Source organism: Mya arenaria, chromosome 7 (assembly GCF_026914265.1).
Source record: "Mya arenaria isolate MELC-2E11 chromosome 7, ASM2691426v1".
Lineage (NCBI taxonomy): Eukaryota > Metazoa > Mollusca > Bivalvia > Myida > Myidae > Mya > Mya arenaria.
In genome coordinates this window covers 18767215-18781647 of record NC_069128.1, presented here as the reverse complement: position 1 = coordinate 18781647, position 14433 = coordinate 18767215, and the positions used below count along the sequence as shown (strand labels likewise).

Below are 14433 nucleotides of genomic sequence, written 5' to 3'. Positions count from 1 at the left end.
GTTCTAAGATCCAATTAAGACCAATACTGGATGCCAGCCCTGGGGTGGTATTCGATTTCCAACTTCGGTCAATCTTAAAGGCAAACATCATCGATTTTTTTCATAGCTCTGTTATTTAGATGGAGTAATCCGATTAGCTACATCATTCTTAGATTCAATTTAGACCAGTAATAAATACCATCCCAAGGGCTTGGATTCTATATAGTTCTTATCCTTATCCATAGACATCCCTCAGTGACCAAAGCCAAAGTGGCCAAAGGTTGTGTCTATGTTAGTAATAAAACAAGATATTATGGTCACAATCATGTATGTAAAGTTTGGTGAGGATTGGACACATACTTTTCAAGAATTAGATTGGAAACATATATTTTTGAAGTATTTTTGGCAAAAAAGGGCCGTAACTCCTAAATGACTAAAGCGATTTCCATGACTATCGAACTTGATCAAGATATTATGGTCACAAACATGTGTTTAAAGTTTGGTGAGGATTGGACAAACGGTTTTCAAGAATTAGATCGGTAACAATCTTCGGGACGTACGTACGTACGTACGTACGTACGGACAGACGTACGTACGGACAAGGGCAACCCTATATGCCGCCACTTTGTGGGGGCATAATAGTCATGCCACACAGGCCAGTAGACAAGATATAATTTTGAACACGCTGTGAGGCTTGTCTTAAAACAGTAGAATCATGTAGCTTCAAGTTAAGATTCAAGCTAGATGATGAGTCCGAAAGAAAAAAAATGTTTCAAATTTGCCTGCCTGAAGATGTACTAGAAATTTTAGTCCTTGAGTAAAGACATTTCATAAACCAAAAACAATACAGTCTGGTACACAATTGTTTTCACCCAATTCATATTCGTCAATTAGAATGCAAATGTGCAGAAGCTGGGCAAGCAACACCAAGGGGGCCGCGAACCTTTTTCAACCCATGGTAATTTGATTTAAAACTTGCCATGCGTTTTTGAAACCCCCATTTAGAGAATGAATTTAGGGGCTGTGGTCACAAGCAACAGCAATGGAACTGTCAACATTTTTTAACCATGCTATTCAGCGATGATATTAAATACAGGGGCTGGGGTTGCTGGCAACGGTGATGGATGCTAGAACATTTTTTAACCATGCCATTTAGCAATGGTGTCAAACTCACATGACAAAAGGGTCAACCAATACCAGACATAGGGCTATCAAAGGTTTAAGGTCACCTAGCTTACGCAAGCAGTCAGTGGATTATCAAACAACAATGAAGATATAAAATAAACTTCATGACAATGTTCCAGTTTTCTTTAAAAAACAAACAAGCTGGAAAATCATTGGAATAAACTTCATTATAATATTCAAGTTTTAAGTCTAAGCAGCAATCCAAACTTATAAGGAAAAACTTGCAAACTTGCAAAATATAATAACTTTTTAATTCATAGAAACTGCAGTGAATTCCTTCAATAATATTGCCATTTGAAGAAATAAAATAAATGAGTGATTAGTTTTACTGCATGTTTTATATTAATGCATGTAATTCTACAGCTTCATATACATATGAAAACATTGAAACATCATTGCTTACAACTATGCTAATGTTGTAAATATAGTATTACTTAATGTACAGTTCATGAAAAATATACAAGCTTTTGCAACAAGATATAAAAATAATAATAAAACTTACCATTTTTTCAATCGGATTATGGAAATTATCTTGGACGTGAACACGTTTTTTGAGTAACATATTTTCGTCGCTATTTACTTTTTTCACATGCCGTTTCATAATGTTATTTGTCTCAGGCGACAACAAACTTATACCATAAAACCGTTATGCATGTACATCAATGCAACTACTGCAATTTTTTATTATTTTTATTTCACTGAATGTTGTCATCTTTTGGAAATCTTTTTCAAAGCACAACTATTCAATTACAAAATATATCTTTAAAACTGTCTCCGGAAGATTGTCTTGCCTAAAAAATATATGACTTATAAAGTCAATGCAAACTTCAAACTTGTTATACGCTTGCAGAAACGTCCTTGTAATTGATGAATTTGCGGCTTATATGGGCAGACGCTCTCTGCAGGACTTCCTTTTCACTGCTGAGTAGCGAAAAATTTCCAATACCAGCAAGAAAGTTACTGTGTCTCTCCGATAAACGGAAAAAGTCTGGTAGCTGAGTACAATGACACGTAAATAATTTTGTATTGCCACTCCCTTCAGAATATTAGGTAAAGTTCATTATAGTTTTCTAAGCAGAAAAAATATATGCTTTTCAGAGCATTAATATGCTTTAAGTTCAGAATAAATGCGCTTTAGTGAACTTTTTGCTAGTATTTAATTCACTCCGTAAGAAAAATATGCTTAAACAAGAGCTGTCACAATATGTGACGAATGCCCCCGATTGTGACATTGACCTATGAACAAGGTCAGTACATGAAAAGTTGATCTTGCCTTTACATGTCAAATACATATGGCAAGTTATTTTAAATTGCCTCTAAACATAAAATAGTTGACAACCCACACTGTTATGTCCTTATATATGCAGCATTCCATTGTGAATAAACACTAAGTGTGACCTTGACCTTTGAGATAGGGACACGGGTCTGTCATGCGACACGTCGTCTTGGTATGTGGAACACATGTGGCAAGTTATTTTAAAATCTGTCCATACAAGGGAAAGTTACAGCCCGGACACAACAACTTATACTCTATGTCCTTATATGCAGCACTCCATTGTGAATAAACACCTAAGTGTGACTTGACCTTAGAGGTAGGGACACGGGTCTTGCACGCGACACGTCATCTTGGTATGTGGAACACATGTGGCAAGTTATTTTAAAATCTGTCCATACAAGGGAAAGTTACAGCCCGGACACGACAACCTATACTCTATGTCCTTATATGCAGCACTCCATTGTGAATAAACACCTAAGTGTGACCTTGACCTTAGAGGTAGGGACATGGGTCATTCACGCGACACCTTGTTTTGGTATGTGGAACACATGTGGCAAGTTATTTTAAAATCTGTCCATACATGGGAAAGTTACAGCCCGGACACGACCACCTATACTCTATGTCCTATATGCAGCACTCCATTGTGAATAAAGACTAAGTGTGACCTTTACCTTTGAGGTAGGGGCACGGGTCTTGCACGCAACACCTCGTCTTGGTATGTGGAACACATGTGGCAAGTTATTTTAAAATCTGTCCATACAAGGGAAAGTTACAGCCCGGACACGACAACCTATACTCTATGTCCTATATGCAGCACTCCATTGTGAATAAAGACTAAGTGTGACCTTGACCTTTGAGGTAGGGACACGGGTCTTGCACATGACACGTCGTCTTGGTATGTGGAACACATATGTGGCAAGTTATTTTAAAATCTGTCCATACAAGGGAAAGTTACAGCCCGGACACGACAACCTATACTCTTAGTCCTAAATGCAGCACTCCATTGTGAATAAAGACTAAGTGTGACCTTGACCTTTGAGGTAGGGGCACGGGTCTTGCACGCGACACGTCGTCTTGGTATGTGGAACACATGTGGCAAGTTATTTTAAAATCTGTCCATACAAGGGAAAGTTACAGCCCGGACACGAGTTATTGAGCCGGACACACGGACGGATGGACGGACAGACGGTGCGATTTTAATATGCCCACCTTTGGGGGCATAAAAACGTTGCCAATTCCGTTACATTTAATGAAGATTACATGTGTATTTAATGCGCATTTAACACACTTTTTAGAGAAGGGCAGTTTGAATTGCTTGCCTTGAGTCCATATTGCACAAGACTGAAGGTCGAGTGCGATGTATCTTAACACACGTAACGAGAAGAGACGCAATCCCTTAGATAAACTGACTGAGTATTTTAGTTTTTAAAAATTTTTTTTTTTAAAACATTGTATTTCTTTTGCAATTTATTACCGTATTGCTCAAGTGATTTCCACATGCGCACTAATGGCTACCAATAGAATCAGAAAACACAGTGCGCAATACGAATCCTTTTCCCAGTTTCCACATATTATGTTTACGCTAAATGTTCAACATATTAAATCATCTCTTACTGAAATTCCTGAAATTCTGATTTTTTTGTTACATGTTATTAAAATGAAAAATAGGGCCAATTTGCATAAAAACAACTTATTTGATATTTCTTAAGCCCAAATTTACATGAAAAACTTGAAATATACAATATGTTTTCCAATCGAAGCAAACACACAAAGGCATCTCTCTGCGTTGAGACTTACAATTACAATCGGAAAGCTTTTATTTGATGAACTTCGGAGACTCATAATTGTAAGATAATTTCATTTGATTAAGTGTTTTGAAATTGCTACTGAAAAGATAGAAAGTTTCTCTAAATGGTTATTACAAAATTGGCGTAAGTATGATGATGCTTTTATCAAAGCCTGGTTACGTGCACTTACACACTTAATTTGTAATTCGTTTATTTATTTGACCTTATTGTGATTGAAGTGGCATAATTATGGAACTGAGTGATGTCAATGAAGTGTGTATGAGTAACAGCGCATTGTAAGCCAGATTAAAAGAACATGTTTAATCGTCGTATTTATGATTGTGCTGCAGTTTGCCATCGAAAAATATTTATATGCTTCATACCTTATCATTCGGGCCATCTTATCCACAGTCGTATAGTATAATTATTTTTTTGTATCCTATTTATTCTTTACACATAATGACATAATTTTATTTGGAAAAGAAAAAATGTTTGAATGGAAAATATTACTCAAGTCTTGAGATTAATGTCGACAATTTTTACTCTTTTTTTGACACTCGCATAGACTTTAATCAAACATTTTGATCTAATATGACATTTTGTTCCACACTCAGTGATCAAACGAGCCTATTGAACTTAATAGAAAAATAAATAAAATCGCCCAATCTTTTTTTTTTCATTTTTCTTCGTCGCCTTTTCAATAAGCTTAGAAAATCAATCACACAGTGTGTTTATTTTAAAACGCTTGTTTTTCCAATATTTACACCTCAACTTCCATTCCTTAAATGAACGTCATTTCGGCAATTGCGTTCATCAATCGATGAACGCAACATCTTCGGATATGTTCGGATCGCAATTCATGGCATAACAATATACATGAAAACTAGTGATCTTGATATAATTTGTTTGTATTGTGTCAGCAGGTCCCGTAAAACATAAATCAACATTTTTAAAAGTGTTAATTTATTATATTTTGAATGAACTGTTGCTATAAGTGTTTCAATTTTACGTTTTAAAGTGATTTCAAGTGGTGTAAATATAAGGAATGAATTGCGGGGTTGATGTCATTATCGGGGATATGAACGCGGTGGTCAAAGTACGCGTGGAGTCCTTCGGACTCCACACACATTGACCAACCCAATTGCGTTCATACCCCGATAATGACATCAACCCCACAATTCATTCCTTAAATAATCAATTTAAAGTCATACGCAACATTTTGTGTAAGGCTACAGAAATGCAGGCGTCTTAGGAATTATTCTGTTACCAATCAAAATGCGTTTTTCGTTCAAAATTGCTTCAATAAATTTTACATATGAGATTCATTGTTATCCAAATAAACGGACATTCTAGATTATGAAGTATAACGATCAAATATCGACAAATGACAAAAATCAGAATGTATCGGATATCCACCAATTACAATATTTGTGCAATGGATTCATTTGACAGAGCGCAGAACAAAACTTATAAAGAATTTAAGCAAAACTCTGCAAAGACCATTTATCATTATTTAAAGAAATGAATAAATAACATGAATTTGTTAAAAACTTAAGCATATGATTTGTTGGTGTGAGCTCAATATATCTTTGTTGGAAAGTTGGTAATATTCAGCAAAAAACAAAGAAATTTCTTCCAAATCAAGTATGTTGATTCTGTCAATTAAAGGGCAATAACTCTGATAGTACAGATTCGATCTAGACAACACAAACGTTATAGGTGTACACACATCATGTACGTTTTACTTACTTCCAACAATTAGTTACACATTTAATTGGCTCCATTTAGACAAATTTGAGAATTTGTATTCATCAAAGGGCAATAACTCTTGTGTTACTGACCATTTTCATGCTATTCTTAGGCATGCACCATCACACCAAAGTATTCATAATACATAATAACTTTCAAGTTTCAAATTACAAGTTAAATCATATTCTGTTTTTTAGCTCTGGAAAGACAAAGTTTAGAATTTTCCTTACATAAAGTGTCACCTGATATAAATGAATCTTTTTTTGGTGATTTTGTGGTTCATAATACATGCTTTACCATAAGTTTCATTACCTTCTGTCAATTTAATAGTGACATTAATAAGTTATAGATATGGACAGACAAATTTTAGCTTTTTTCATCAATTAATAGGCAATAACTCTTGCGTTACTGACCTGATTTAGACAAACCTTGTACATGCTCAATCGCATTAAATGGTTATACACCCTTCATATAAGTTTGAATAATTTCTGTTGATAGAAACATAGTGTCATGGCTCCGGACAGGACAAATTAGAGTTGTTTTCATTAATTAAAGGGCAATAATTCTTGTGTTACTGACTCCAGCCAGATAAATCCTGTGCATTAAAACAGCGAGCTATGGTTATACAAGCGTGATATAAGTTTCTAAATTTCTGTCCAGTAATTACATAGTAATGGCTGTGGAAAAATGGACCGACTGGAAGACTAAGAGAACAAGTTGTAAAATCTCTATCCTTAAAATGAAATATTCAGCCAGGGATTAAAAAACGCAAGTATCATCAGCAAATCCTTACAAACTGATACAAAATTTGCAAATGAATCTGATCAATTCAGTCAATTTCAATATTACGTAAGGCTTTAAGCAAAGAAATACCACCGGTAGCATTTTGTAATATTGTTCTTCTAAGCCATAAAACGAAACTGAATTTTTGATGTTATTTCCCTTACCTATAAAACCCCAAAGAAAAATGAAAAAGAGTACAGCATACACACACCTCTTTACTCCACTACTCATCAAGAGAGATCTATCACTGCATAGGAAATTGTAGTGCACGTTCAAACACATCAGAGGAATGATAAAAAAAATATATACCAAAAGAAGACATCTGTCAAGCTCTTTTTTTATAGAATAAATGACACGAAAAATCTTCGTTAAACAATTTATGCAATTACAATGTCACAAGTCATCAGATAGCATTTGGATCACTGATAAAATAAATTATCGGCAATTGTCGGCCCATCACTAATAATGAAATAGTTCATAGGATTTTTTTTATAAAAAGGATCTCTAAATAACAGTCATGCACACTGACATGTGCATAATTATCCCTAGGAACAATGGAAACATGTGCAGTTTTAATTTGATTATTTTGATTATGCATTTAAATTATTGAAAAAACTTTTTTTTGACAGTCCGGAAATTGTTTCAGTAAAATACCGGATGGTAGGTAATTAAACATATTTGGAGTGAGGGAGCAATTTTAACTGCTTGAACACGATTATAGCAACCAAATCTAATAAAAAGACAATTAAATGCCAGCTTTTTATAATGAATTTCACAGTGGTTTTGATTCTATGAAGCATACATAAGCAACACCCCTATTAGCTGAAGACTTGACACTGGAGTGCCAGCCAATCCTTCTGTTGGAAATTCAAATTTTGTAGCAGACGTCATACTGACAGACACATCTCTGGACAATGTTGGAAGTTATATAATATGCTAAAAAATGATTACTTAAATACTGATGAACATAACTGACAAATTTGAGTGAAATCTGCTCAGTAGTGCCATTTGAAATTGTGCTAAACCTCAAAAAAAGTTTGGAAAACACAAGTGTGGTCATATTTCTGCTTGTCTCTCTGGGTGTAAATGAATAGAGAGGTTGCACGTTACGTAATGAAATCAATAGCCCCTGCGCCATCTTGGAGGGACAGACTGATAAGCGCAGCCATTGTTGACCTACAGATGAGAGAAGTCAGAACTAATTTGAAAATGATACATTTATGCAGTGTGTTTAAATGTCATAATAAGGCTAACAAATCAGACGACAGAAAGTTTTTCCGGTTACCGGTTTAATTTTGTTCAACCTCCTAACTATAAGTTAAACAAATAACACTCAAATTTTCATTCATATAACTTGCTGTTTTAGACTTCAGGAATATTCAGCGACATTTTTTTAAACAAGTTTTTCCGTGTTGGATCCAACAATTCATTTTTATGCATTAGTTAATTCATCTTAATGCATTGTTTGGTGAAAATAAGATTGTTTACCTACAGTATTTAAGTAAAGATAACACACAAACCATCACAAATGTCAGTTTGGTAAAAATTCGCTCCCAGAGGTAGTGATCAGACCTCGTAAATTTTAAATAGTTTACAGCATTATAAAAAATTAAATGCACATTATACAGTCGTAACCTGACGGGCTTGATATTTCAGGGACCGACTAAAATACTTCCAGCCTCGCGAATATTGAGCAAAACGGAAATGCTTACAAAGAGTAAAACAAAATTGGTCCTTTACATCCAGTTCCGGCCAATGAGGAAATCAAGCCAAGCGTTATCAAGCAAACAGGTTTCAACTGTACTATCACGAAAAGCAAATTGGTAAACATTTGCTACAAGAACCAGAACTTGTAAATTTCAGATTGATTTTTAACAATATTTAAGAGCAGAAAATGCACGTACCATCACAAAGTGTCAATTGTTAAACTTTTGCTCTGATAAGACCTCTGTAATAGTTCGATGATATGAATTAAAATCTTAATGACTGAGAATGGGCAGTGAGCATATATAGCAAACAACCCCATCATTATCATTAGGATTTAATTCAGGTCATCTAACTGACATAAAATACAAACTCTTTGGCAGACACATTTTCAGCTAAAAATCTGATGAGGGGAGTGTGTTTCCGATGAGTGGCATTGGGCGGACCACCCGCAAAAGTTGAAATTCTTAATCATTAAGCCTAGTACTTAATGATTGCCTGTAATTGTAGGTTGTATTCTAAAAATTGAAAGTTTATATTCAATATTTAAGAGAAGAAAACGAACCATTGCTTTTGAAAGGTCACCGCAGCTGACGCTGAGGGACTTTCTCGGGGCAGAGTGCCAGTTGGTGAACGTTCGGTCCGAGAGGGAGTGTGAGAGGGTATTGGAAGGGCTACTATGCTGTGAGTCATGTGACCCATCCTGGCCAATCACACCACTGTCTGTGCTCAGCGAGCTCACGTTGCTAGGATACTTGCGAACCTTACACTGACCTGACTCGTCAATTGTTTGCTGACCAGGTGGTAGCTGTTTCGAAGAAAAAGAAAGGATATAAAACAAAACAATTCTATAAATCAACCAATCTTAATATAAAAATAATATAAGGCAAGTTAATAGACGGACAATTAATAAATTTACATTATTTATCTACAGTATTTAAGTTTATGTATGTATGTATTTCTTTAGACCTTGCGGTCAAGGACAACCCGTGAAAGTGCAAGCACTTATTTCCAACGGGGTTCTTCGTTTTTGCTGGAGTGACGGCACGCTGAAGAGACAGTGGTGGGATACAAGGAAGTCTGGGTGCTATACCCTAGCTCTTTTTTGAAGAGACCCCTTTGTTCTTTTACGTGCTCGATGTAAAGCACCAATACACAGGGTACAACTTTCCTGGGTTAAACCAGCACTGAGTACACCACTTTTCCAAGCACTACCCTCTAAATGCCAAGCGCCAGGCAAGGGTACCAACTTTTAACGTCTTTCGGTATGACGCGGCCAGGTATCGAATCCCACGACCTCGCGCTCTGTATGCGGAAGCCTTTACCACTAGGCCATGAAGAATATACACACATCTATCTGACTATCACAAAGTATTAATTTGGTACACATTCACTCTGACAGAGAGATATTGATTAGACCTGGTAAATTTTACATAGTTCACAGTATTTATGAGATCAAAATACAAAGTACCATCTGAAAACCATAGCCAAGAAAAATATAGAGTCATTCTTAATATTAATCATAAAAACATGAATTTTTTATTTCAAATTTTAAAAAGTAAAACAACCCCCTTATTTTTAAATAAACAGACAGACACCTGTCCATAATCTTCCTGAAGTTCCTCGAGACTGGCGACACTGTCATATGTCTCCATATCCGCCCCGACACCGTCCAGAAATGTGAGAACCTCCTCCCTCGAACCACTGAATGATGCATGGTTATGTTCCCGCAACCCTGTTAGAGAAATTAGTTTATTATACCAGAGACTATATATATGAATATTATGGGGTTTTCCTGTTTGAGAACCTCCTCTGCAAACCATAGAATGATGCATGGTTAAATTCCCACAGTCCTGTAAGAAAAACGTGTTGATTATACCAAGTACATGTATATAACGAGGAATTCGAGCCAATGGGGTTCAACTATCAAAACATGAAACCTCCCAAAATTTTAGATAAACTTTACAGTGTAACAAAAATTGCCTCAATTTATGTACCATCAAATAAGAAACCAGCGACATGTTTATTTGATAACCAAAATTATCTCCTACAGAGACTCTTCAATTCGTTAAACAGGAAGTTTTTTGTAATTTTTTTAGTTATTCGAAAAGCATGTTATGATTTAGAACTTTTCAGCGTATGCAACTTGCTTCTTTTGGTATAGATGTACTGAAAGAAATATGTTTTTAATAACTTCTATTTGAAACTTGTAATACATTGTGTGTTGAGTCATTTCGCTACATTTCATAACAAGCCAATGGTAAAAAAATGTGAAAATTGTCTCACTGATTTGTTTGCTAACATTCTTTTAAAGTAACTTTTACCATTGATATTGGCTGCTCTTAGAATCATCTTTTATTACCCATTTTTGCATTAAAAATAAAACACTTACGACATAATTGTCAAATAAAACACAAGAGACTTAGTTGTAAAATTACCCCACAAGAGATTGTAGTTGTCAGGCAAATGTCACAGCACTTTACAATGACCAAGAAAAAAACACAACCTACAACTGATAGTACACCAAGACTTCCAGTTCTAGTATGTGTAACATAATAATGTTTCATTACGTTAATTTCCTACTTTAGGTTTTAAGCTGCACTTTCACAGATTGACAGTTTTGACCTTTTTTTTGACTCCGAATCTGCTCGTTTCAGCATCTGTGAGTGCCTTCAATTCAGTCATATAAGATAACTCACAATAGAACAGATCTCAATTGTTTGGTAAACTGCTGAAAAATTCATTTTACTTAAAGCTTTAGTCACACTTTTATCCATAAAACATCAATTTTCAAATGTAAATATGAAAACTGCAAATTGCTCTTTTGTCAACAGTCTTATATCACTGGTTTCCAGACATTTGCTGCAAAATTTGGCTCATTCCAAGACACAAAATAAAAAAAGTTGTCAAAACAATAAATCTCTGGGAGTGCAGCTTTTAAATAATGAAAACCTTTTGTCCTACAGTTTATAGATGGAAACTGAGATAACAATACCAATTCAAAGAACAGAACAGTTAAAAAAACATAAAAAATCCAATTACCGGTAGTGAAAAGTGAACACTATCAATTTGAAAAAGGTCATGTACAATGATTGATTTTGTAACTGCTTTGTCTACGTGAATGAAACCACAGATTAAAGCAAATAACATTGACATACTTTTGCAAATGAACTTAGCATTTCATGTTTTCGAAGCATTGAGTAATTGTGGCTTTACTTCCGTCTTAAGTGCAAAGGTATTTTGGTCAATATGCAAGAAACTGCATGTCAACTTTGAATTAAACCAACAAAGTTATGCACTTAGGTCAATTGTAACCCCCCCCCCCCCCCCCCCCCGCTATTCCCCATAAAATCTCCACACTGAGGGAACATACTCCCGGCCAAATGCCCTCGCACACCTTGGACAGCCTAGTATAGGCCCCATCCCCGCTATTTTCGGTGCAACCCCCTCCCCCCCATTCACGCGGCCCTGCGTCCACTTGGAAGTTAAAATCATGTTACTGTAACAAAATGATTGTTTAGAACAATGTCTTTGTTTTAACTGCCTAGATATTCAAACTTATCACTTACTAGCTTTTTCCTCTCTAAGCACACATCGTTTTGACGCAGGGATTATTTCAGTGCCAGAAAATGGGTCGGACTTGTACGGACGTTCCTTTCGTTCTCGTCTCTTCCTGGCTGCTTCCTGCGTGATCTTACATACATCTGAAGTCGACCGTAAGACAGTGGACTGAAACAGATGAATTAAAACGGTTTAAGAGATCAAGAATTCTCCGAAGCATGCCAAATGAAATCCAAAGACGGATGGAAATGAAAGAGATTACGATGTTGATACGTCAGAGGAATATCTTAAGCAATCATATGATGTTTCAAGTGTTGGAGATTCAGTATGTTTCTTAATAAAATAAAATAAACCAAAAAGTGTAAGGGAAACAATTCTGAGTAAATTATAAATAAAAGAAGCAAATTGAATTTTTTTTTCGCAGACGATACACAGAGAATTTGACTTTTCTTTCTGCGCCCATTTATAGGTTGAAATGACAGAAGCAGCATTGTGCTACTGCATACACAGGTATTTAAGTAGTGCACTCTCACAGATACATCCTTTTTACAACTTTTTAATTTTTTGTCTTGGAAAGAGCAGATTTTTGCGTAAATATCTGCAAACCAACAACAAAAGATTGCTGACAAAAGATCTGATCGCAGAAATTTATATTTCGTTCGAAAATTAATGTTTTATGGCTTAACTAATGGTTCAAGAAAAAAGCATGAAGACATCAATTTTTGTACTTAAGTATACAAAACTACGATCTATTTTTTGTCAGCAGTCTTATATAACTGGTTTCCATGCATTTTTGCAAAAATTGGCCCGTTCCAAGACAAACAATTTTGTTGTTTAAACAATATATCTGTGAGAGTGCAGCTTTAAAGTGTCGGCCTCTTGTGGAGGTTGTGAATTTAATCACAGGGTTTCTCACGATATTTTTTTACTCTATATATTATATAATCTATAGACTAAAGATTATACATAGGGTAAAAAAAAAATTGTGAGAAACCCCTGTGAGTTTGATCCCCCTTAGAGGTACTTTAAACGGACAAATGCTCTGGTTTCTTCCCAGTACACAGAATCGAGAGTGTTTCTTATAAGCTTTCAGCTGAATTCAATGAATAACAACGGCATTGTCTGGAAAAACTTCCACAGCTAACTAGGGTATGCATGTTTTTAAATGTGACAAAAAGAATCGTTCCCATGACAATGCTTCAAATGGTTGTTCCAAAGAAAACAACCTCCTGCGCATTTCTCATTAGAATATGCACGTAAAACTTTAAGGGCCTTAAAAAAAATACTTAAATGCCAATGTTACAAATGCTTGCGGGAATTCTTAGAAACATTTTCAAGGATAATGCTTCTATGCTGACAATAAATAAATATGTTACAAATGCTTGTTGACCTATTAAATATTTAGAAACATTTTCAAGGTTAATTGCTACTATGCTAAAGATATATTACTGATGACATTATAAAATTGTGGTTTGTCTCCGATCATTTTATTAGACCCACTTATTTCAACCCAATTGTTTGCATACAAATCAGGATTTTTTTCCTTAATAGCTGCGTCAGTACTCTTCTTGGCAAAGCATCATTTTGAACTTGAAAGATTATTAAAATATGCTGGGCATGACAATTTCTTAGTTTAAGATGAAAAAAAATCATGTGTATGTCCAAACAGGGGGGTGGTTGTGAAGTTGGGGAGTGGGGGGGGATAGGGTATAGGACTGAGGCAGAGTTTGGGATGAAAAAAAGAAAAAGGAGTACTGCCAAGCAAACACCAACAGTTGTTGTTGTTTTTCCTGTCAAAAAGGGGGCATAACTCAATAATAATTAAACCAGTGTAACAACCTTGCTGCGTACGAGCATAATTATTGTCTCTGGCAATGTGTTTACCAGTTTATTTGAATATCTTGAACGTATATGAGAACAAAATAGCACACCCCTGCCACTTGCAACAACATCGCAGTCTATAAAAATACCTAAATTTTTTTTATCCACTTCTAATCTCTGGCGTTGAGTATTTTTCTAAATTTTTCAAGCCTCGAACCAAAGTATTATTTAAGATGACATATTACCCGATTAAAGGTTACATACCATCTGGTCTTGCGTGCTCATTTCAAACACATCAGCGTCTTGATCATCCAGATCATGGAAAGAATCTTGCTCATCTAGAAACTTGCTCTTCACATCATGTTCACTGAGAGGCTTGTCAATTTGACCAAATGCTTTAACAAACCTGTCAGAGCTGTTAAATGCTTCTGAATCATCACAAGGCTCCTCAGGATTTATCTTGAATATAAAACAATTTTAAACATAATACTTTGTAAAAAAAATGTACAAAACGTTTACATACATGTCACCCAAGTTAAAGTTACAGCTATTATTTTGTATTTTAAGAGATTAGTATATCCCTTGAAT

The 14433-nt window shown here is 35.3% G+C and overlaps 1 protein-coding gene across 3 annotated transcripts in view; it reads right to left on the bottom strand.

Annotated features, from left to right (window-relative positions):
- The window catches only part of LOC128241612 (uncharacterized), a 64906-nt gene that overhangs the window by 24415 nt on the left and 26058 nt on the right, over positions 1–14433 (bottom strand). For all 3 annotated transcript variants that reach the window (XM_052958621.1, XM_052958625.1, XM_052958624.1), the window contains exons 3-6: positions 14110–14304; positions 12033–12192; positions 10062–10198; positions 9029–9271 (exon numbers count right to left, since the gene is read on the bottom strand). In XM_052958621.1, coding sequence (XP_052814581.1) covers positions 9029–9271; positions 10062–10198; positions 12033–12192; positions 14110–14304 — 735 coding nt within the window. The remainder of the gene's footprint in view (positions 1–9028; positions 9272–10061; positions 10199–12032; positions 12193–14109; positions 14305–14433) is intronic.